General features: G+C 44.4%; 1 protein-coding gene across 1 annotated transcript in view; it reads right to left on the reverse strand.

The window, feature by feature from the left end:
* Positions 1–22,676, reverse strand: part of TEX11 (testis expressed 11) — a 147,084-nt gene that overhangs the window by 16,303 nt on the left and 108,105 nt on the right. Inside the window, exons 24-27 of the mRNA XM_030575123.1 lie at positions 12,998–13,114; positions 11,328–11,400; positions 7,088–7,237; positions 5,696–5,804 (exon numbers count right to left, since the gene is read on the reverse strand). Coding sequence (XP_030430983.1) covers positions 5,696–5,804; positions 7,088–7,237; positions 11,328–11,400; positions 12,998–13,114 — 449 coding nt within the window. The remainder of the gene's footprint in view (positions 1–5,695; positions 5,805–7,087; positions 7,238–11,327; positions 11,401–12,997; positions 13,115–22,676) is intronic.

Genomic DNA, 22,676 nt, shown 5'->3' on the forward strand with positions numbered 1-22,676 from the left:
ACACAGCACACAGACGAGCAGCATAGGGACTCAGTCTGAAGCCGCATACATGCAGAAGATGTACCCTTGCATACCCTCAGGAGTAATATATTGGCTTCAGTGACCCCTGCCTACAGAAAGTAGTGGCAGAATTTACAATATTGTCCCTAGTTGCTGCCTAGACCCTTTGTCCCATCTTAAGCGCTCCCCCAGGCTGAACTCACCATGTTTAGGGCCTTTGCTGAGATGTGTGCTTGCAAGAGATAGCGAGAAACTGACTCATATTTCAAAAGAGGTGCATCTTACTATAATGATTTGATGCTATGCATGCACTAAACAATCATGCTTCTGTTTATTGTTTCTTGTGCTTCTACAGATGTGGCCTTCAGAGGAAACCCCTACAGATCAGCAGAGCACCTCTACCAGATAAGTATCAGAGGGGTAGCCATGTTAGTCTGTATCCACAAAAATAACGAGGAGTCCAGTGGCACCTTAAAAACTAACAAATTTACTTGGGCATAAGCTTTTGTGGGTAAAAAAAAACACTTCAGCTGCATCTGAAGAAGTGGTTTTTTACCCACAAAAGCTTATGCCCAAATAAATCTGTAAGTCTTTAAGGTACCACCGGACTCCTCATTGTCTACCAGATAAGGAAGCGAGCAAGGAGGACATGTTTCTAGAGATGCTCTAATCCTCATAGGCCAAAAACCAAGAATGCAGGACGTGGAAAGAGAGTTTAAAAGAAAATGATAGAACAGATAGGACAGCAAGGAGAGCCAGGAGCAGACAATAAAAGTGATGGAGGAGCAAACGGAGATGTTAGAAGTCCCTAACCATGCTGCCTGCAGAATTAATCCATGCTCATCCCCCCCGTCCTCCACCGCCAATCCAGAACTGCTTTCCATGCCATCCCCAAACTCCTCCCACACGTTCCTTGCAACTTTCCAGCTCAACTTGGTACCCCATTCACTTCACCCTTTTGGGCAGCTTCCAAAATGATAGCTGGACTTACACACAGCAATAAGAGCCTACACTGCCCATCACTGTTATCTCCCTTTCCACCAACCCTTTTGTGTGTGTGTTAATAGGTATTTAATAAAAACGTACTCTCTGAAAGATAACAAATATTTATTTGTCTCTTACACACGTGGTTGCCGCTTGAATTAATACACAGTTGTAATCTGATCATTTGCTGACTAAAAATCATTGTCAGAAATCATCAAAATTTTATGAAAGGTGGCAAGTTAAAGCATTGTAGAGTACTGTATAGAAAGACACATCACTGGTGCTCATTGTCAGAATGGTGCCTGAAAGCCTCCCAGATTCAAATAGCACCCCACTGTGCCACTCTAATAACCCTGGTATCTAGCTGCTCAAAATCAGCCACCAGGCGATTCACCTCCATGCTCCACGCCAGGAGAAACTTTTCACCCTTAGCCTCACAAATATTACTCAGCGCACAGCAGGCTGCCACAACTATGGAAATATTTTCTTCATTTAGGTCTAACCTGCCATAAAGGCAGCACCAGTGTGCTTTAAATCTGCCAAAGGCACATTCTACGGTCATTCTGTGCCTGCTCAGCCTATTGTTGAAGCACTCCTTGCTGCTGTCCAGGTTTCCCATGTAAGTCGTCATGAGCCATGGGAGTAAAGAGTATGCTGGGTCTTTCAGGATCACTATGGGCATTTCAACATCCCCCAGTGGAATCGTCTGATCTGGAAAGAAAGTCCCTGCTTGCAGCTTTATGTACAGGCCAGTGTTCCTGAAGCTGCATGCGTCATGCACCTTCCTGGACCACCCCGCACTTATGTCAGTGACATACCCAGTCATCCACAAGCTCCTTCAATACCATAGAGAAGTACTCCTTTCTATTGATGTACTCTGTCACAAGATGGTTCGGGGCCAAAATTGGACTCTGCATGCCATCTATCGCCCTGCCGCAGTTATGGAATCTCGCTGCTGCAAAGCCATCTACTATTTCACACACATTGCGAACAATCACAGTCCTTAGTAGCAGGATGCAATTACTGGCCTTGCATACTTGCATTAACGCAGCCCCAACAGTGGACTTCCCAACTCCAAACTGATTCACAACTGACCAGTAGCAGTCTGTAGTTGCCAGCTTCCACACAGTGATCGTCATGCTCTTCTCCACAGATAGGGCAGCTCTTATTTTGGTGTCCTTACGCTGCAGTGCTGGGGCAAGCTCCACACACAGTTCCAGGAAGGTGGTTTTGTGCATCTGAAAGTTCTGCAGCCACTGCTCGTCATCTTAGATCTGCATAACGATGCGATCCCACCACGCAGTGCTTGTTTCTCAAGCCCAAAAGCGACGGTCCACTGTGTGCAGCTGCTCCATGAATGCCAAAAGTAATCTGGTGTTGTTTCTTTCCATGGCGCATACAAGGTCAGGCACCTCAGATTCCTGTTCACATTGGATGCTCATGATATATTGCAGTCAGCTGTGATGTGTTCATAACAGTGACCACAACAGTAGAGAGCAGCAGGGTCCATGCTTTCAGAGATGGCAGGCACACAGCAAACGGGAAATTGAAAAATACTGTGAAATGCAGTCGGAAGCCCATGGAATGGTGGGACAGAAAAAAAATGCATTATGGGACGTTGAGCCCACATCCATGATGCACTGCAATCCACTCCACCTTCCCACAACTTCTAGCTGCAGAAGGTGGCAATAGGCACAGTGGGATAGTTACCCACAGTACACTGCTCTCACTATTGATACTAGAGCACCAACTGTGGACACGCTCTGCCATAGAAGGAGTGTTGTGCAAACACGCAAACATGATGTAATTATACTGGGTTTTGATCGTTGGCATAACTTGCATTGACAAAACGCTGTAGTGTAGACAAGGCCTAAGTGAGAGCGGTTTTTATTCAATGAACATTGGCTCATCTCTTGGGCATCTTGTTTTAAGCAGTCACTCTCTGATTCAAAAGCCGCCTCCTTAGCATAGGCTGACATCTTCTGGCTCTCCCCTCCCTGAGGATCTCTCTTCACTATAGAGTTAACTCAGGCTCTAATTCAGGCCCCCATAATTCCTCTTCTGTCCGCATACTACACCCTCTCATCCGAGTTTAGTGATGCTTTCAAGCCGGGCTAGCTGGCTCTTCTGGGGCTGTAGATAAAACCCAAAGGTTGCTTTCACTCAGGGTGGTGACCCATCTTGCAGGCTAACCCCCTTGCATGCTGACAGTCCTTGAATGTGTTCCCACAATTCCCCTTGTGTGCCCAGAAGAACAGACAATGTTTTCCACAATTCACTGGGAACAATAAGGCAGCTCATGTTACTGCCACACCAAGAACATGGGTATGACCCCAGAAGGCGAAATTACTTACTTATACAGTAACCGAGTGCTTCAAGAAGTTTTGTTCCTACCGGTGCTCCATGTGAGAACGATAGCACATGGGTGTGTGCATAGAGATTTTTGTCAGCAGTGTTCATGGATCTGCAGCTGTGCCCTATGCACCCTTGTGCTCCAATACGAGAGTCTACTGGGAGAGGCAGACCCTCCACCATTCCAGTTGCTTTCCAATCAGGAAGTCCAGATGCAAAGTCTCCAAAGTCGAGAGGAGGGAGGATAGTGGAACACCTATAGGGACAAAGCATCTTGAAGAACTCTGGTTACTGTAGAGATAAATAACCTTTCTTCCTTCTTCAAGCTATTGTCCTATGGATTTGCATGTGTGGAGATTCTTGCACAGTACATCAATATGGAAGAGGGTGCTGAGGAGGCAAATTCAGTACAGATCACAGAATCGCATCACCAAAGGCTTTGTCTGCCCTGAAAGCAGGTGCAATAGTGTAGTGGGAAAATGTGGGCACAGAAGACTAGGTGGCAGCCCTACAAATGTCTGTGATGGGTATATTCTTGAGTAGGGGTACAGAGGTGGATTGGGCACTAGTAGGATGGGAAGTAATCCTAAGTGAGGGAAGCCCTCCAGATGCTTCACAGCATGCCAAGATCCACCCTGAGATCCTGGGATAATCTTTGGGTGAAAATCGACTGTCCCTTCATTAACTATAAAAAGAGATAGAGTCTGGGATAAGTTCTGGAGGGCTTCGGCCTATCAAAATAGATGGCAAGAGCTCTTCTTACATCTAGATTATGAAGACTAGCCTCCTCTCTCAAACAATGAGGCTTGGGGTAAAACACTGGACATTGAATGACCTGATTGAGGTGGAAGTCTGATGAGATCTTACGCAGGAAACAAGGATGGGGGCATAGAGTCACCTTCTCACAGTAGAATATCATGTACAGGTGGGGTCAGTCTTAAGTGCTCCTAGTTCTCTTATCTTTCTGGCTAAGGTGATGGCTATGAGGAATGAGACCCTGAGGACCAAATGAAGAAATAATCAGCTCCCCAAGTATTTGAATAGGGGTCTTCTTAAGGCAATGAGAATCAAATGAAGGTCCCAGAGTAGGGTGGAGGGTTTCCTGCTTTTCAGCACCACTATCTGAACCTCAAGAGAACAATTCTGTTCTATGCCCAAGAGCCATCAAGCAAGCCTTGAAGTGCAGTGATAAAAAACTGAGGTGGGTTATGGTTATGGTTATGGTTAGAAGTTTTACTGTCAGAGGAAAGCAAAGCACAGAGAGAGGCAAAGCAGATCTGAGAACCACACCTGCCTCAGCCATGATTGTGCTATCAGAATGGTCACTACTCTCACCCGTTTCAACTTGTTCAGAAATTTCAGGATTGATGGTGTTGGAGGATAAGCATACAGCAGGACTTGAGAATGGGAAAAAACCTGTGGTAGGCCTGGTATCCTGAGGTTTTTGGCATAACCCATCGAAGGAAAGGCCGCAAACAAACAGGGACTGAGGACAAAAAGGCCACGAATGCAAAGAAATGAGGGAGAGTGGAACCCCCTTCAAAAGCACAAACCTGTGCTAAAAATATCCAAAACAAACAAACTTACAGGAAAAAAAATAAAACAATAAAATGTTAAAAGTGAAGTAAGCTGTGAAGCTATGCTTCAGACACCACAATTGCTCCATCTCAAGCTGCAGGCAGTTGAGAAGGAACTGGAGGGATGATGTGTCTGTTCCTCCAGCCAGAGCACAAGGGTGCATAAGACGCAGGCACAGACCCTGCTGAGAAAACTCTCCAATCAAGAGCACATGGGAGACACACATCTTCACGTGGAATACCCATACGGAAAGAAATAGTCATGGTGACACACATGGGGGAGTGCGGCGTCTGTGAGGACGTGGTAACTCAGGGCTTTGCAGTGTGGCTGTTCACAACTACCCTATGCTAACCTGCAGGCTGATCATCCAAGTTAACTCTGCAGTGAAAACACAACCTTATTCAAGTGAGCAGATCCACTGAAATCAGTGTGGCTATCGACATAAGCAAGAGTTTGACCCCTTCTGCTTATCATCATAACCATTGTGCTCATTACCACGTCTTCTATCTAGTAACCAAGATGTTACTGGGTGCCTCATAGCCATAATACAGACACGTTCCTGCCACACAAGGCAAAAATCAGAGAGCATAGGGAAAGGGATCTAACATGCAATCAACAACTGATTCCCTATATGTCTTCCTTCCCTGCCAGTCCCTCTTTGGAACAGTTTGACATATATCCAGGATAAACAATGGCCAGTTGATGGGATACATGACCGCCTGACTGCCTGTGCACATTCCCGGCCTCAGTCCTTCTAGAAGTAATTGGTGTGAACACTAACCTGACTCTCACAGCATCAATGGATTCCTGTTTCCTATGAAGGGTCAGAGCGCTCTTGAGGGCCCTCTTACACACAGAGGGATAATGAGCAGGAGACTCCATCGCTAATGCTTGAAAAACAAAAAAACATGGAAAAGGAAAGTGAAGAAGTTCAGACCTCCTGCACATTGGTCACTTCACTGTTTCTGGGTCCCCTGTGATAAATGAATGAATCTAGACTTGTACAACAGAAATGTTATTTCATAAGCAGCAATTTTATTCTTGACCTGCAGAGCTGCTCAGTACTAGTGACTGCAGGTGCAGAGCACAAGCCAGCATGGCTTTACTTCTTTCTTGTCACAAGATAATAAATGATAGTTGCAGAGCTTAAGAAAATAGGTTCTGTAGTTAATGAGAGTTCTCTTTCTTGACTGGCTACGTCTGCTGCAGCAACAAAAAAAGAGGTGTCCTACATTAACAATTAAATAAATAATTGGAGATATACCTATCTCCTAGAACTGGAAGGGACCTTGAAAGGTCATTGAGTCCAGCCCCTTGCCTTCACTAGCAGGACCAAGTACTGATTTTTGCCCCAGATTCCTAAGTGATCCCCTCAAGGACTGAACTCACAACCCTAGGTTTAGAAGGCCCATGCTCAAACCACTGAGCTATCCTTCCTCCCCAATGGCTATTTGGTTTTGTTTTACATTTCCTGGCAATACCATGTCTGATTTAAAAAAAACAAAGAAATGCAGAATCTAGGAGTCATTCCCTGATCAACACTAATAGCTTCAAAATAAGTGAAACGTAAACAATGTGTCATTTTGGTTCTAAGATTCTCCCTCACCTTCCTGAAAGCCCATTCTAAATGCTCAAGTTCCAGAAGGCATGGCTAGAGCTTTGTGATGAGGACACAGAGCAGTACAGCAAGTGCCAGTTACAAGCTTCTCCATTATCTTTGGATTTTAAGTCAAGACCAGACATCTTCTGAAGGATCTGCTCTAGCTCAATCAGAAATTATTGGACTGGATACAGGAACCACTAGGGGACACCGTATGGCCTGTGTCAGGCAGGAGGTCAGACTAGACAATCATACTGGTTCTTTCTGGCCTTAAACTCTATGAAAAGGTTTTGGATTTTTGAGATGGAGGGAGTCTGTAAGGCACTGGCTCATCTCCCACATGTTTCACCAACAGGTTGATACTTCAAAATATGGAGATCTTTCAGTACTACCATGATCACAAATACCTCCCACAGGCAACAAAGAATGCCTGGATTTTGCATAGATTTTCATTGCTGTAGAGCATAATCCTACCCACTCCAAATGAAAGTGAAAGAATATCATAAGATGCAGCCATGGCCAACTTTCTTTACATGACCTTAAGAACTGTGGAAATGTAAACAGAGCCCTTACAAGCAATGGTTTCCAGCATCTTAGTCTCTATTTGTGGCAGTTCCCACACCAATTCCAACAGGCTGTCCAGTTCTGGATCATTGAGTTTGGCTCTTGCTTCAAATTCATAAAGCAGCAGCAATGTGTCTGTTGGGTCTTTGGAGAAATCTCCTGCAGAGGACACACCATATTGCCTGTTATTAGTCAATCTGTTACAGTCAGGTTATGAAACGAAGCTGCAAGATGCAGCTTTGCCCTCAGTAGCAGAAAAATCCTTAAACCACGGCACTGAAACTTAACAGTAAGGAACAAACTATGAGGTTTACTTATGTCTGAACCACATAAATATACACTGCACAGATTAAACTCCTGACATTTTCTCGCAGCATTAATCTGGAGTAAATAATCCCTAGTAAGTTACACCTACATAGAGAGGACTACCTCCAAAGCAAGCAACTTTCTTAATATTCCAACGTGACAAGCACTTTTTGCTCTGCAGAAATTGGGAACTCTCTTGGAAAGAAAAGTAGATGACTATTCAGAGTCAGAGGACAGCTTCTTAATTGTAAAGGGACTCTTCATTATGAGACTGACAGGCTGGGATTGTGAACCTATTTTCTTCATGCTGTAACAATCAGAACAATTTAAGATTAATCATTAGGGTCAACTTCTGGGCTCACAGATGTGTGCACCACTCCCACTTAAAGCAGAATTTGTCACTAAGATTAAATATTAAGCAATACATTTCTTCTGTTTATTAAATGGGTATTGAAGTCAAATAGAAAGTGCGCAGTAGGCTCCTATACTGCTGTTTCTACAAAGGACATTGCTTTTGAGCAGTATGATGGCTCAGAAATGCTCCTTTTCATTAAACATATCACTTTCTCTCACACCTTATAGAGATGGTGCACTAAGCAAAATAATGGCAGCTTCATAGAGTTTAAAATATTGTTCTACACATTATAAAAAGAGTAACATAACCACACAGAGGAGGCCTCCTACATAATAATGACTAGAAGCTAAGAGAAGTGCTAGCAGTATCTTTCTTCAGGAGAGCTTGTTGCCATATACTACAATCTTGTAAGGGAAACTGAAAAACCATCAGATTGATATTTGAATATGTGATGCTGTATGGAATATGCAGAACGCTGTGATGTTATTGATACCAGTATTATAAAATTGCAATGAATCTGATCAGATATGCCATGTAAGGTATCTGCAAAAATGTTATAATTTGCCAAGTATGATAATCTCATTTATATGTTTGTATCACCTTTGTATTATGAGTTATAGATATGCAGGGTACAGCTGTATTTCCAAACTCCTGCTGTGTTTCTGGATGACACTCCCAGATAGGGTTGCCAGGTGTCTGGTTTTTAATTGGAATGCCCAAACAAAAAGGGATCCTGGCGGCTCTGGTCAGCACTGCTGACTGGACTGTTAAAAAGTCGTCAGTGGCGCAGCAGGGCTAAGGCAGGCTCCCTGCCTGCCATGGCTCCGCGCAGCTCCCAGAAGCAACAGCATGTCACCCCTCCAGCTCCTACGTGTAGGGGGAACAAGGGGGACTCCGCACGCTGTCCCCTCCCCAAGGGCCAGTTCTGCAGCTCCCACTGGCCGGGAACCGCGGACAGTGGGAGCTGCGGGGGTAGCACCTGCAGATGGGGCACTGCGCAGTGCCACCTGGCCGCGCCTCCACGTAGGAGCCACAGAGGGACCTGCCGCTGTTTCCGGGAGCTGCTTGAGGTAAGCGCCACCTGGAGCCTGCAACCCTGATCCCCTCCCATGCCCTAATCCTTTACCCCAGCCCTGATCCCTCTCCTGCCCTCCAAACCCCCCAGTCCCAGCCCGGAGCACCCTCTTACACCCCAAACCCCTCATCCCCAGCCCCACCCCAGTACCTGCACCCCCAGCTGGAGCACTTACTCCCCCTGCACCCCAACCCCCTGCCCCAGCCTGAATCCCCCTTCCACACCCTAAACCCCTCATTTCTGGCCCCACCCTGGAACCTGCACCTTAGCCCAGAGCCCATATCCCCTCCCCCTCCCTCAACCCAGAGCCTCCTCCCATACTCTGAACCCCTCGGCTCCACTCCACAGCCTCAAGCACCTTCCTGCACTCCAAATCCCTCATACCTGGACACACCCAAGAGCCTATACCCCCAGCCGGAGCCCTCACCCCCTCCTGCATCCCAACCCACTGCATGAGCCCAGAGCCCCCTCCTGTATCCTGAACTCCTCATTTCTGGCACCACCCGAGAGCCTGCATCCCCAGCCAGAGCCCATACCATTCCTGCACCCCAACTCCCACGAGCCAGCCCGGTGAAAATGAGCGAGTGAGTGGGGAGAATGAATGACAGAGGGAGGGGGACGGAGGGAGCTGAGGTGGGCAAGGCAAGGATTTTGGTTTTGTGCAAGTAGAAAGTTGGGACCCTACCCCAGACAGATTGACATCTAGCTTGTTCGATGACCCATCAAGGGTCATCAGCAGTACAATGAATCCATGGAAAGAAGCGAGGGGCTACACCTTATGAGTCAGCAAAACATGTAGGGGCATGTCTGTGGACAAAGAACTCCACGGCTTTCCATGCCATGTGCTGTGAAGCTTGTGTTTGGGACAAAGGAAGTACCAGCCACATAGCAAAAGAATATAAAAGGCTGCTGCATCTTCTCCATTTTGTCTTCATTCCTGCTTATCTCTGGAGTAACTTTTCTACAAACTGAAGCATTGAACAAAGGACTGAATGACCCATCCAAGCTGTGGATGTGTTCCAGAGGGACTTTCAAGCCAGCAAACTCACCAGTACTGCTAAGAACCTGATATATGGACTTTGAAGTCTCTGTACGTATTTGACTGCTTTACCATTTAACAACTCGCTTCTTGTTCTTTCTTTTTTCTTTAGAATAAACCTTTCCTGTGAGTAGAGTACATTTGAAACTAAAGCTGAGAATTGGCCCACTCAGGACACCCAGAAAATAGTCAGCACAAACATAAGAGCAAACATTATGCCCCATTGCCACCAGGAGATTGCAAAAAGAAATTCCTATACATAATTTCATCAAAAGGTCCCTGGCGGCTAAGAGGAATATCTGCCTATTTGTGAAGGCGTGAAAAGTAGATGCTTTTTCAAAAAAGTCATTTTAAGAATAAAGAGAACATATTTTGTGAAATGTATTGTTTGTTCTTTTGTGTCATCTTTGGTGGACGTGCAAGTAAATGAACCGGTGATGTTGTAGCTGATATGGTTAGGTCCTGTGATGGTGTTGCTGGTGTAGATATGTGGACAGAGTTGGGATTGAGGTTTGTTGCATGGATTGGTTCCTAAATTAGAGTTGCTATGGTGTGGTGCTCAACCATCACCGGTTCATTCACCTGCACATCCACCAATGTTATATATGCTATCATGTGCCAGCACTGCCCCTCGGCTATGTACATTGGCCAAACTGGACAGTCCCTACGTAAAAGGATAAATGGACACAAGTCAGATATTAGGAATGGCAATATACAAAAACCTGTAGGAGAACACTTCAATTTTCCTGGCCACACAATAGCAGATTTTAAAGTAGCCATCCTACAGCAAAAAAACTTCAGGACCAGACTTCAAAGAGAAACTGCTGAGCTTCAGTGCATCTGCAAAATTGACATCATCTGCTCAGGATTAAACAAAGACTGTGAATGGCAAGCCAACTACAAAAGCAGTTTCTCTTCCCTTGGTGTTCACACCTCAACTGCTGGAAGAGGGCCTCATCCTCCCTGATTGAACTGACCTTGTTATCTCTAGCCTGATTCTGGCCTGCATATTTATACCTGCCTCTGGAAATTTCCATTACATGCATTTGACGAAGTGGGTGTTCACCCACGAAAGCTCATGCTCCAATATGTTTGTTAGTCTATAAGGTGCCACAGGACTCTGTTGCTTTTTACAGATCCAGACTAATATGGCTACCCCTCTGATACTGGGAATTTTTGTACAGGTTGCTCTAGTCATTGGCCAGCCCGTAAAATTAATCTGCAATCTTTGAGTTCCAAACCTGCTGAATCAGACAGCATCTAGACAACGAGACAAAAATCATTGTGCTTCTGGCTCTCTAGTTCTTACATCAAATCACTTGTAATTCAGATGTTTCAACACTTTTGAATTGGAAAGAGCAGTTCCTTGATACACAAATTTTCCTTCAAAGTGATAAGATTCTTAAAAATATTTATTCTAAGTACTGCTATACTACATAATCAACAGCATTTGGTTACAGAATTTCTAACTTACCTGTTAGCTTCAGAACATTCCAGATTTCCCTGCATGCCTGGATGTGATGAAGGGCCTGAGACAGAAGCTCAATCTATTTTGTGAAATTAATACATTATTTTTAAACTATGTTTTCAAAAAGAAATATGAAAATAAATCTCACAGCAAACTACAGTAGAGAAGCCTCCAGAGTACCTGGCTACTTAATAAGTGAAAAGTCAGGCTAACTCTAATGCAGCATCTGCACTCAGTTTTCTTTTTCGTCTTCTTTAGGAGAGACCTTTACACCTCATTCAAAGCATTAAGGATCCTTCACACCTGAGGCTCCATTGGTCCAGGCACATAAGACGACTCTTAGGGACATGGCTTATATGAACCACCAGCCAGAAAACATTGCTACTGAGTGCAAGACATTCTCAAAAAAGTTGAACATTCCTGTCTATGCAGTGCAATGCTTGCAGCCTGTCTGGCGAGTAAGAGACTAGCATCAGAACTAAACCCAAGTACCCAGCATAGCAGTAACACAGGGCTCTATAATCTGAGTGGAATGAGAAATTGAACCTCCAGCCCCTTGGCAGAGTAACAGAGGGCATTATCACCTATATTTGTATCAGAAATCAAATCCTGGACTCCAGAATGGTATCATCACCTGACACCATATCGAGTTGTAAGAAGGGCCATGCATAGGTTGCAAACAAAATGAGAGCAATTAGCACAGGGTTTCTCAAACAGGGGTTGCCGCTTGTGTAGGGAACTCTCCTGGCAGGCCGGGCCGGGTCGGTTTGTTTACCTGCCCCGTCCACAAGTCTGGCCAATTGTGGCTCCCACTGGCTGCAGATAGTTGCTACAGGCCAACGGGAGCTGCTGAAGCAGCAGCCAGTAAGTCCCTCGGCCCGTGCCACTTCCAGGCCTGCCGTGACCCGTTTGAGAAACCCTAAACTAGCAGCACTGGTCTGTTCTGCATGGCTAGGCTCTCAATATTTGTCAAATGAGGTGCAAAGGCAAGATCATAGTGTCAAAATTAGTGCCAGTACTCACAGGGGAGAGTAAATCCCAGAGTGTTTTTTAAAAAGAAACCTATTTCTGTGCAATGTTCTCTGTAGAAAAGACAGAGGCCCCAGCACTGAACCCCGCTCAGCAAACCTTTGCACTGATCACCACTCAGACTTCTGTTCATCTTCCACAATCTATTAACCTGAATATTCTCCTCCAGGGTGTGCGTATGTATCAGAAAATAAAACCTGTGACTTTCATGATATTCATATCACCACCTCAGCAACTGCATAATCCTACTGCTATAGTCTTAATCTGCCTTTTCCACCCCAGTTCGTCATCACCCCTGCTTACACATTATCTTAATGTAGATGGTAATGTAAACTCCTGGGGGCAGGAACACTGGCCCAGATCCTCTAATAGTGTAAATTCATTTAGCTCCATTGAAGTCAACAAAATCAATTTACAGCAGCTGAGAATTTGGTCCAATATCTTATATTGTTTGTAAAGCAACATGCGCATTTATTTACTCTATATTGGGAAAGGCTTATATTTTCAAGCTCCCGTCCTACGTGAAATAACTGAGAATTATAAAAACACCAAAAGAAGCTATGTTTAGGGTACATTAAAAGCCAGATGTACACCTGCCCCATATATAAAGAGCCAGCACTATACCTGTTCACACAACAGCACTCTACCTGTTCAGTGAGTGTTAAACTGCATCGCCCCATTTCCAGATCAACTGCTGCAGCCAACAGCAAGCATGTCTTCTGGGCAATCAGAACAGCTTTATCAGAAGGACAAAACTGGGACAACTAAAACAGAAACATGAATAGACAGCGAGGATACTGCCAGGTCATGGCTAGCAATCAACAAAGAAAGAAACATTTTCTACTGCAGTGACAAAAAGGAAGCAGTCTACTTATCATTTCCATTTTTCCTTTATCTCCCACTGCTTGTGACACTTTTCCAGAGGCTCAAGTACCATTTCCTTCCTTCCCACTCACCTTTTTCCACCTGTCACCTTTGTTGAAGCTGACCCTTCTGGGCCTTTCTGTTTTGTCCTTGGTTTATACAGCAGCAGCAACAATAATGAAAGCACGACTGGGGGACAAGTTTTACTTAAAGGGACATTAGGCAGGTGAGAATATATCTTATATTGGACCAACCTCTGCTGGTCAGAAAGACAAGATTTCAAGTTTACACAGAGCTCTTCTTCAGGTTCACGTAAGCTCAAAAGCTTGTCTCTCTCACCAACAGAAGTTGGTCCAATAAAAGCTATTACCTCACTCACCTTGTCTCTCTAATATGCTGGAACCAACATGGCTACAACAACAATCACATACATTAAAGGGATACTCTCAATCATTCTTTTATATTTTTCCTATATTGCTAGCTCTCAAAATCACTTTCTCCTTTTCTTATGGGCAAACATTTTTTCCCCGTGTTCTGTACAGAACTGAAATTAACAGATGTTTCTTGTTTACAGGGACATTGTACAATCTCCAAATATGCCTTCCCATTCTGAAAATGGCAACACTTATTTTAAATGTGTCTCTAGTACACAAAAGGCTCTCACTCCCCAAACAAAGGCTGTATGTGCAGATCTGCCAAGTCTCACTATTTCCAGGGGAAACTCCCTGATTTTGAATTTATTTTAAAACAGATTTTAAAGTCTTTAGGCCAGATTCTGATCTGATGCAACAGTGAAAATCTGGAATAACTCTACTGATTTCAATAAAATTACGGCAGATTTAGACTAGTGTAAATTAGATTCATGCAAACTCTCTCTCTTATGTTGATGGATATTCAGTTAGTCACTTTTTAAGGCACTCAACCCTTTGTCCTCACAATGCCTTAGAGCCTAAAGTCTGGGCTAAGGACCAAAACTACAATACAATGAAATTGCACAGGTAAGGCTCATCTGTGAAAGAGACAGAATTTTCTCAGGGGACAACATCGAACTGTGGAACATACACCCACAGGCTCTAAAGACCATCATAACCCTCACTATCCTTTCACTCCTGGTGCAAGGTACAATTCTACCTGCCTTGCTAAAATAAACACAGAACACAGTGTACATTTAATATACTAAATTACTTTGAAGAATAGAAATAACCCGCAGACACAGAAACTCTCCTCCTTGGGGAGAGGAATACAGAAAGAATGAATCACACATGACAGGGTCTAGTCCAGGGATAGGCAACCTATGGCACGGGTGCCGAAGACCGCACGCGAGCTTATTTTCAGTGGCACTCACACTGCCCAGATCCTGGGGGATAGCTCAGTAGTTTTAGCGTCAGCCTGCTAAACCCAAGGTTGTCAGCTCAATCCTTCTTTCCCCTCCTCCCCTTCCAGGGTGGGGAGGAGGGATAGCTCAGTGGTTTGAGCATTGGCCTGTTAAACCCAGGGTTGTGAGTTCATTCCTTGAGGGGGCCATTTTGGGATTTGGTCCTGCTTTGAGCAGGGGGTTGGACTAGACAATCTTTTGAGGTCCCTTCCAACCCTAATAATCTATGATTCTATGGTCCTGGCCATTAGTCCGGGGGGCTCTGCATTTTAATTTAATTTTAAAATGAAGCTTCTTAAACATTTTAAAAATCTTGTTTACTTTACATACAACAATAGTTTATAGACTACAGATATTATAGACTTACAGAAAGAGACCTTCTAAAAAAGTTAAAATGTATGACCGGCCTGCGAAACCTTAAATTAGCATGAATAAATGAATACTTGGCACACTACTTCTGAAAGGTTGCCAACCCCTGGTCTAGTCACATCGCTGACGGCACTTCTGAAAGATGCTCAGTTACTACTGTGATGAGGGTCATATTAGAACCTGAATAGAATTCAAGTATGTGATTCACTGAGAATTTTGAAATCTCCACAAGTCAGTTGTCTCAGCCTGACATCCCTACAATTGTCTGAAAATAAGAGTCTTTTGAAGATGCAATGAAAATTAATCTTGGATGGGACTCTGTCTGACACATGCTGTGCCTCCCCTAGGAGGTGATGGAGGAGGACACATTTATCACAACATTTTGGGCGGTAAGTACACAGATACTGCAATGTCTATTCATCCCAGCAGGGATTGGACATTACAGTAACTGCATGAGCTCACACTATTTCAAACCTCCACCAAATAGCAGCTCTTTGTTATTTAAATTATTCAGTGACGTCAAAGATAACTGGAAATATCCTTCCCCTCATAGATTTGGGGCTTAAACTACATGTCTATGTTCTTCTCATTGACAGCTTTTCCTAGCTAAAGAAGCCCCTGTTTGCCCACCTTTACTTGTAGAACAGATAACGTTGCACTTGCTCTGAAATCAGGACTGACAGATGGTTGTGCTGTTTTGAAGATTAAACAGTATTCCTAGAACCCTGCTTTTAATTTCAGCCTCAGGTCACAAGTGTTCAGGTAGCTGGATGGGATAAACCTGTCCTGTACAGAATCCAGTTCTACAGAGAGGAGTTGTGTAGAGACCAGACTTCGGGTAATTGTAATACAACATATTTCTGGTATATTTTATACATAATAAAGTGTACGTTTATTTGGATAATTACAGGAGTATGAATAAAGAGAGGTTACTCACCTTGTGCAGTTAAGTGGATTTCTTTGAGATGTGCATCCCTATGGATGCAGCACTTCAAGCATACTCACACCCCGGGCGCCGTTAATCAGAGACTTTTGGTGGCAGTGACTATTCGGCCTGTGCATGTGCTCTATGCTTCCTAATCCCCCACTCTGAGGCTACACAGGGCTGCGCGGGCAAACTGCCCTCAGTTCCTTCTCTACCACATCCCCAGAGGATTCTCCAAAGCAGAGAGGAAGGAAGATGGGTAGCAGAGCACCAACAGAGGGACACATCTCCAGTTACTGCACAGGGTGAGTAATCTCTCCTCCTTTCAGTAGGCCCCCTATGGTGCTTACCAAGGTGATTACTGAGCAGTACCCTCAGCTGGAGAGGGGAGCTTCAAAGCCAAGTCAGGACTCAAGACAACACAGCATTCCCAACAGCAGTATATGGTCTACTAAACCACTGCACAATGCTTGAAGAAGGTATGTATGTAAGACCAAATAGTAGCCTTACAAAATGCTCAGAACAGGGACATTCTTGTGTAATGCCATAGAAGTAGATATTATCAGAGGGGTAGCTGTGTTAGTCTGGATCTGTAAAAGCAGCAAAGAGTCCTGTGGCACCTTATAGACTAACAGATGTTTTGGAGCATGAGCTTTCGTGGGTGAATACCCACTTCGTCAGATGCATGTAGTGGAAATTTCCAGGGGCAGGTATATATATATGCAGGCAAGCTAGAGATAATGAGGTAGTTCAATCAGGGAGGATGAGGCCCTGTTCTAGCAGTTGAGGTGTGAAAACCAAGGGAGGAGAAACTGGTTCTGTAATTGGCAAGCCATTCACACAGTCTTTGTTTAATCCTGAGCTGATGGTGTCAAATTTGTAGATGAACTGAAGCTCAGCAGTTTCTCTTTGAAGTCTGGTCCTGAAGTTTTTTTGCTGCAGGATGGCCACCTTAAGGTCTGCTATAGTGTGGCCACGGAGGTTGAAGTGTCCTCCTACAGGTTTTTATATATTGCCATTCCTAATATCTGATTTGTGTCCGTTTATCCTTTTCCGAAGCGACTGTCCAGTTTGGCCGATGTACATAGCAGAGGGGCATTGCTGGCATATGATGGTGTATATTACATTGGTGGACGTGCAGGTGAATGAACCGGTGATGGTGTGGCTGATCTGGTTAGGTCCTGTGATGGTGTCGCTGGTGTAGATATGTGGGCAGAGTTGGCATCGAGGTTTGTTGCATGGATTGGTTCCTGAGCTAGAGTTCCCATGGTGCGGTGTGGAGTTACTGGTGAGAATATGTTTCAGGTTGGCAGGTTGCCTGTGGGCGAGGACTGGCCAGCCACCCAAGGTCTGTGAAAGTGTGGGATCATTGTCCAGGATGGGTTGTAGGTCCCTGCTTTTATAGAAGTAGAGATCTTGTAGAACAGGCCAACACTCTAGAAGGAAGCTGTATATCTGAACATTTATAGCACAATATGATACAGTCAGATATCCACCTAAAGAGTCTCTGAGTGGAAATCACCGAACCTTTGGATCTATCTGCAATAGCCACAAACAGTCTGAGCGATTTCCTAAGTGATTTAGTTTTGTCTGCATAAAAGGTTACCACCTTCCTAACGTTCAAAGTGTGCAAAACTGCCTCCTCTCTCAACTGATGAGGCTTGGAGAAAAAACAGAAGGTGGATAACCTGGTTGATGCAAAACTTATATGACACGTTGGGTAAAAATTTAGGGTGTGGACATAATGAAACTTTGTCCTTGAAAAATATTATAAAATGGAGAATCTGACATAGAAACCCTATTTCTCCCATCCTACAAGCTGAGGTGAAAACAACCAAAAATGCTATCTTCTGAGATAAACTAATGAGGAAAAATGTAGGCATTGGCTTAAAAGAAGGCCTCATACGGCATTTAAGTACTAAATTCAAATTCCAGATAGGTGTGGGTTCCTTATTTTAGTGAAAAAAGTTCCCTAATCCTCTCAGAAACCTTACAGTTGTAGGATGGGTAAAGAATGAGAATCCCTCAGCAACTGAATGAAAAGCTGTTATAGTCAAGTGGACCCGGATAGAGTTCATAGATAATTCCATCTTTTTAGCTGTAGGAGGTAATCAAGGACTGATTGCGAGAGAAGAATAAACCGTAGGAACACCTTTCTGGACATACTACAGGCTGAATCTTTTCCACCTGGGGAGATAAGTGTACTTTGTGGACTCTTTCCCATGGCTCAATTATACCAGTTTACCTCCTTGGAGCAAGTTGATTCTAGTCCCATGAACCATCAAGGAGCCAAGCTTTGAGGTGAAGTATCTTCAGGTGGGGATGAAAAGTACAGCCGATGCCCTTGGAAAGATGAGGAATGGATGGGAGGCTGATCACCTGACAATTACCGAGGTGAATCAGGTAAGGATACCATCTCTGTCTTGGCAACATTGGGACTATTAATATAATTTTAGCTTTGTTGTGTTTGATCTTGCTGATCACGTTTAGAATAAATGGTGTTGGCGGAAAAGCATATAGAAGGTTTCTTGTCCAAGGAAGGAGGAAGGCATCTCCCAAAGAGAGAGTACCCAAGTTCCTCCTTGAGAAAAATGTTTGCATATCTTATTGGTTTCTTTTGAGGGGAGGGACCCAAGTCTGAAAAATTTGACTGAGAATTTGAGGATCCAACACACATTTGTAGTCCTAGGAGAAATGCCTACCAAGGTCATCTGCTAAGCTGTTCTGTATCTCTAGAAGGTAAATTGCCAAAATAAGGATGGAAATGGCTATGCATCAATTGCAGAACTTTACCACTTTGGCACAAAGGGAAGGGGACCTGGCTCCTCCATATCTGTTGATATAGAACATGCCAACTATGTTGTCTGTCAGAATCTTTATAGACTTGTTCCTGATTAGAGGCAGGAAACCGATACAGGCGTTCCTGACTGCCCTCAGTTTAAGGAGGTTGATGTATAGTCGCATCTCTTGGACAGACCATTTGCCCTGGGTCATGAGGCTTACCATGTGTGTCCCCAATCCACCAGGGATGCATCTGTTGTTACACTGATAGGAGTAGGTTAAACAAATGGAATCCCTATGCAGACATTATCTGGGTCCCTCCAAAAATTGAGAGTCTTGTACCTGATGAGGGACCAACACTAATTTGCTCATACTGTGTTTGTTCAGAGTATAAACAGTCCTGAGCCACCTCTGGAAGCTGGCATATGGCATCACAAAGGTGTAGGCTGCCATGTGTGTGGGTAATTGAAGACAACTTCTTACTGATGTCTGTGGACTGACTTGAATCTTTGAGATGAGATTTGCTAATGTTGAGAATTTGTTGGAGGGAAGACAAGCCCTGTCTGAAATAGTGTCCAAGGAGACTCTTATGAACTCTATTCTTTCTACTGGGCTCAAAACAGATTTCTCAATGTTGAGCTGCAACTCTAGCTCACGGAATAGGGTCTGATCATCTTCATGGTGTCAAAGATGTCATTGTAAGACTAGCCCTGGAGTAGCCAGTTGTCATCGGGAAAAACGATAATTTCCCGATGACAGAGGTAAGCTGTGACCACCTCCAGCACCATTGACAATGCTTTTGGGGCAGACAAAAGGCCGAACGGGAGCATTCAATACTAAAAGTGATCCTGGCCTACTGAAAAGTACAGGAATCATTTGTGAGACAGGTGAATTGCAATATGGAAATAGGCATCCTACAGATCGAGGGTCATAAACTATTTTCCTGGTTCTAATGACAGAATTATAGCTCTGACAGATACCTGACAAAGTTTTGAGACCTGACAAAATTGTTTACGTCTCTTAGGGCTAGTCTACACTAACAATGCTAAAGCACTGCTGCAGCAGTGCTTTAACATGGCTTGTGTAGTCGCAGCAGAGTGCTGGGAGAGAGCTCTCCAGGTGCTCTAAAAAACCCACCTTTACGAGGGGCATAGCTACCACCACTAGTGCACTGTCTAGACTGGCACTTGACAGCGCTGAAACTTGCTGTGCTCAGGAGTTTTTTTTCCACACCCCCGAGCAAGAAAGTTGCAGCACTGTAAAGGGCCAGTGTAGACAAGCCCTTAGATCTAAAATCAGTCTCTGTCCTCAGTTCTTCTTCAGGAAGTGGTTAGAAAGTGGTTAAAATAAAACCCCTTCCCTCTGTGCTGAACAGGAACTGGTTCTACAACACCCATTTGTAGAATTGAGTAGACTTCTTGCTCATGAGAGGGCTCCTGGAAGAGGGACAGGGAAGGGGACTGGGTATAGGGGAAGGAGATAAAATGGATAGTGTACCTAATCTTATAACCTCCAGCACCCATTTATCTAATGTGATTCTCTCCTATGCAGAAAGTGCAGAGATGGTTTCCAAAAGGTGAAAGATGGGTAAAATGGTGTACATGCATCTCCATGTTGTGGGTTAGTTTCAGGCCCTTGACCAGGCCATCAAAAATGGTGCTTAAGTGATGATGATGGTTCAGTAGCAGGCATACAGGGAGCAAATGGTTCCTTTCTCTGGAATCTCAATTTTTTCCTACACAGTTCATAGTCTCTGGGATCCTGAGAATGAAACACGTTGGGATCTTTGAGCCATCTGGGATCTACTAAACCTTCATTTGTTTGTAGATCTGTAAATCCTGAGACACCTTAGCATGGCTCTGGAATCCTTAAGAGTATGCAGCAAATCATCAGAGAACTCAGCAAACAGTCTGAGACCACTGAAGGGAAGGCCCTCAACAGTATTCAGGACCTCCCTTGAGATTCCAGACATATGGAGCCAGGATGCCCTCTGCATGATTACTGCTGTAGAGATGGATTGAGCAGCGGCAGCAGATATATCCAACGAGACATGCACCTGGCAAACGCTCAATAAAGGTGATGAATTTGGCATAATTTGAGTGATTATATTTAGCCATAAAAACTTAATAGTTCATGATCCTAAATTGAAGAGTCCTGGATGAGTATGTCTTTCTGCCAAATAGATGGAGGCATTTTTGATCCTTATCATATGGTGTGGCCTTTGCATGATGTTGTCTGGCACATTTGTTCATTGCTACATAACCAGGGAGTTCAGTGTTGGATGGATGAATAGAAATTCAGAGTCTTTAGCTGGGACATAATATTTCTTATTGGCCCATTTACACATCAGCAGAATCGTTGCAGGGGTCCGCCAGATGGATCCATCAGAGCCTCATTAATAGGCAAGGCAACTCAAGTATCGGCAGTCCACTGAAGAATGTCCAGGAACTTATGTTGTGACTCCATGACCTCTTCCAAGGGAATATGGAGGGAATCTGCAATACGCTTCATTAACTATTGGAAGTGTGTGAAGTCATCAGTCACAGTCAGTGGGGGAAGCATAGCCACGTCATCAGGGGAAGATGAGGAAATATTTGTTTGGGGAGTAATCTTTTCTCTATCCCAGCCTTCTGCTAAAAGATTCTTGTGCCTGAGATAATGGAGGAGGCAAAGCTGGAGTAGGAGAGCATGTCACTCTGTATTCTCCATGAGACCAGGAGCATGGGATAGTTGCCTGAGGATATGTCGCCCAAGTATCCCAATATGGCCACTGGAGAGGTCCAAAAGGCACTGGTGACGGCATCAACTGGTGCTTGAACCAGGTCAGGGGAACATGGGCCTGTCTTTGGTGCAACTCCCCTATCTTCTCAACAGTGTCAAGATAGATATCCCTTGTCTGAAGTGTCAGAGGAATCCTGGATCAAAATATTCTAATTGGAGGAATATTCCTCCTCTTCAAGAAGGGAATAATGAGAATCAAGTGATACCAGAGAAATGTCCCACATTGGTGACTGTGCTTGTCTCAGTACCAATAATCTCTTAGTACTCAGTACCAACTAACAAGGGAACCAGCTTCTCCAAAACAAATAGATCCCGCAAGAATCCAAACTCCTGAAGTACTGAGGGTTTGGAGTGCGAGGACCTGTTCTGTTGTCGGTAGGGTATATGCTGCTCTGGCAAGTCCACTCCAGTCAAAGTGGCCAGTATCAATGAGAATGCCTTGCGGGGTGCCAAGACCATATGAGAGGCATGGTGTCTTCATGGTATCTCAGTGATCAACTTAGATGCAGATAGTACTGAAGGAGTAGTGGGTACCGTTATCTTAGAGGTGGAATGATTTGATAAGGCGGTGTCCTGTTTGTGTGGCACCAAAGGTTTTAGTTACCAAGGCATGCTTGCTGCCCTTTTTCTCTGGTGAGCCTAGAACCCCAGCCACAAGATCCATACCTAGAGTATCTGGAGCCACAGCCATATCCAGGGTGGGGTATAAGGTCTTTGCAGCAGCCTTGCTCTGTGGCGACCAAGGTCTTTTTTGAGTTTGACTTTTTCTGTGGAGAATGAATATTTTCTATGGGTCTTCACGGATTTATCTCACTTACACCCAAATGAACATGGCACTATCTTAAATTCAGCAACTAATGTCTGGAGGGCCCTCAAGGCCTGGATCTGAGGCTGGTTGGAGGGAATGCTCCATCATTAGGAGTCTCACTTTTAGCTCCTGATTTTTTTCTTGCCCTGCCCTAAAAAGCAGTGCAGATGGATTACATTTGGAGGATCTGAAACTCTCCCACGCAGCAGATACAACAGGAATGCCCATCGCTGACAAGGATAGCCTCTTGGCAAGAAATGCCCCACTTGCTACCTGGAGAGTCCAGCATATCCCAGGACAACAATCTGTATCAGGGGAACATCTCCCTCCCAAAAGGGGAAAGGGATCAAGAGAAAGTCCCCCTAAACTCCTAAACAAAAAGTAAATGAAATAACTAAAGAAAAGAACAATAAGCTAAAGAAG

Source organism: Gopherus evgoodei, chromosome 9 (genome assembly GCF_007399415.2).
Source record: "Gopherus evgoodei ecotype Sinaloan lineage chromosome 9, rGopEvg1_v1.p, whole genome shotgun sequence".
Taxonomy (NCBI): domain Eukaryota; kingdom Metazoa; phylum Chordata; order Testudines; family Testudinidae; genus Gopherus; species Gopherus evgoodei.